We start from the raw sequence: 2526 nt of genomic DNA on the forward strand, positions 1-2526 counted from the left end.
TGCTGGGCGAATCGGCCCAGTTCCTTCTGGTAAAAACGAACCCCTGTCATATAATTATATTTATTTTTCTTATGGATCACAATCTTATTGTCATCTTTGACGGCAAGTAGTGTCCGGGACCCGCGGAATCGGTGTTTGATTTTTGCATTTGGGAAGGAGAGCAAATCCCGAAGACCATCTTGGAAATTGTTGGTGTCGCAAGAAAGGACCATCGAATTTCTCTACCTCGGATTTTACGGCACAATCCCGGATTCGAACTGCGGAGACTTCGATCAGATTTACTTGCCGTCTAAACTGGTTTCCCAGTTGCCTTCTATACAAGGTGTCCATTTGTAAAGAGGCGAGTCCCGTACCTGCTACCTTCATAAGTCTGGAACTTCGAAGAGACGATGTCCTCTGAGACTGCCTTCTACATTGATCCAAACCTATCACTTGAACAATGAATACTCTTGAGCTGTTGATGGTCACAATACTCTGTACTTGACGGATTCATATGATGGCAGATGATAAGATAAAGCTCTCTTATCGATAAGCATGCAGATCATGTGTCATCACGTGCGGGGAAGCTGTCACCTTGCAAGACTGTGACGGCATCAACAATCGCTTCTTGACTACCCATGAGCTCTATTTCTTCACCTGAGGACAATCGTTAAAGCTCATCTTCGATCCTACTAACGAGAAACGATACAGCTGCCTGGTTGTTTCTTCTCTGTGGATCCCATCTCGAACTGCGGGGTTCGGTTCTCCGTTGACTTGTCCATTGCTCTTCTTTCAGCATATCGACTCTCAAGCTTTTCAACTATCTAGAAGCGTCAAGTTTCTTACGCAATGTCACCTCCGCTTGTACCCCTCGCAGAGATCCCCACCGTCTCTCTGTTGTACAAATTAGGCCGTCTAGTCCCATCCTCTGCGCCTCTTGCGAACCCGTCAAACTCATTCAATAATATCATCTCACTCATACGAAACGACATCACAAAATTGGAGAACGTCGACTGCATTGTCAATGCGGCCAATGAGTCGCTTCTTGGAGGGGGCGGTGTTGACGGAGCCATCCACCGCGCTGCTGGACCAGACCTGCTGAGGGAATGTCGAACCCTGAGGGGCTGCAGGACTGGCGATGCCAAAATAACATCTGCATATGACCTTCCGTGCAAGAAGGTTATTCATACCGTTGGACCAATCTACCATTTTGAGTTGCCAAAGGGCGATGACAGACCTGAGATGTTGCTGCGGAGCTGCTACCGTCGAAGTTTGGAGCTAGCTATCGAAAACGACATGAAGAGCATTGCATTTGCTGCGATAAGCACCGGTGTCTATGGATATCCAAGCAACGAAGCTGCCTTTGCGGCTCTTGATGAGGTCCGGAAGTTTCTGGAGGGCCCTGGCAATATCGGGAAGTTGGAAAGGATCGTTTTCTGCAATTTTGAGCGAAAGGATGAAGTGGCCTATGAGAAGACTATCCCGTGAGTGATACCTATCTCTCGAGTGATTAACCTCTTTGGCGGCGCGAGACTGATGGTTGATAGCTTGATCTTTCCGCCAGTTGAACAAGACCTTCCTCGCCACAGTACCCATTCCGGAGTCCTAGCAGAGACGGACGGTGAGTCTTCGTCGACGCCAGAGATCCTCGCAGCCAAACTTCCTGACCCACCTACCGCGGACCCTGCCCTGGAAGGTCAAACCGAAATTAACAAACAAAAGGTTAATGCAGACGACCTCAAACCAAGCGCCGACGCTAAGACTGAAGGGGCTCAGTCCAAGATTGACGATAAAAGCGAGGATGATTGGGAGGAAGTCGACAAGCCCGAGGGCGGACCAGCGGAAAGGCTCGATGATGAACCTGTCGAGATTGAAAGGGCTCCTTCGGCTGCAGACGTACAGAGTGTCCAATCCAGTGGTATCATCGAGAAGGACGGGTCTCACCCAGCAGAAAACTATCTAGCAAAGGACTGGTAGTCTGTAGGTGGCAGGTTGATCGGAAACGAAGCCCTGGGCTATTATTAAATACGACTTGATGCAGCTACGATGATCTGAACTGGACATGATGGCGTTGCATGTGTTTTCTCGGCACAGATGGATCCCGTTTTTTACTTCTTCTAGTTAATTGATTAATATTCATCAGAACTTTGAAGCCCTTCTTTGGGGCGTAAGTGCAAACGCTGCAAACAAGCTTCTCAATCAGAGTCACGCTACCGATATCTTTATCAATCGGATGCGACTGTCGAAGTATTTCCTACAAAACGAGAACTTCCTATTCCTACTTCTGATCAATGTATATCTTTCGTAATTTGGTTCGCCTTTGAGCTCACTTGTTTCTAATCATATCCGAACAAGCCGATCGTCTCAATTGAGGCTACATGCACAGATAACATCCTGCCCAGGCACACCACCCAAAAAACATGCCTCCACCGCAGCCCACACCAGAAGGGCCACCTACAGGCAAAACAACCTCAAGGTTCAGAGTCCTCGCCCCAGAAATGGCCAGAATACGATCATCCAAACCCCCTGTGCCGCCGACCTCACCCC

The 2526-nt window shown here is 48.5% G+C and overlaps 1 protein-coding gene across 1 annotated transcript; it reads left to right on the top strand.

Moving 5' to 3' along the window:
- Nucleotides 1-828: 828 nt before the first annotated feature.
- Nucleotides 829-1956, top strand: CDV56_102182 (uncharacterized protein; the record flags this gene model as incomplete). The annotated part of the gene is made up of 2 exons (XM_026755801.1): nucleotides 829-1463; nucleotides 1527-1956. The coding sequence occupies 2 exons, from the start codon at nucleotides 829-831 to the stop codon at nucleotides 1954-1956; spliced, it is 1065 nt and encodes a 354-aa protein (XP_026609717.1).
- Between the last annotated feature and the right edge of the window lie 570 nt (nucleotides 1957-2526).

Source organism: Aspergillus thermomutatus (genome assembly GCF_002237265.1).
Source record: "Aspergillus thermomutatus strain HMR AF 39 chromosome Unknown NODE_433, whole genome shotgun sequence".
Taxonomy (NCBI): Eukaryota; Fungi; Ascomycota; class Eurotiomycetes; order Eurotiales; family Aspergillaceae; genus Aspergillus; species Aspergillus thermomutatus.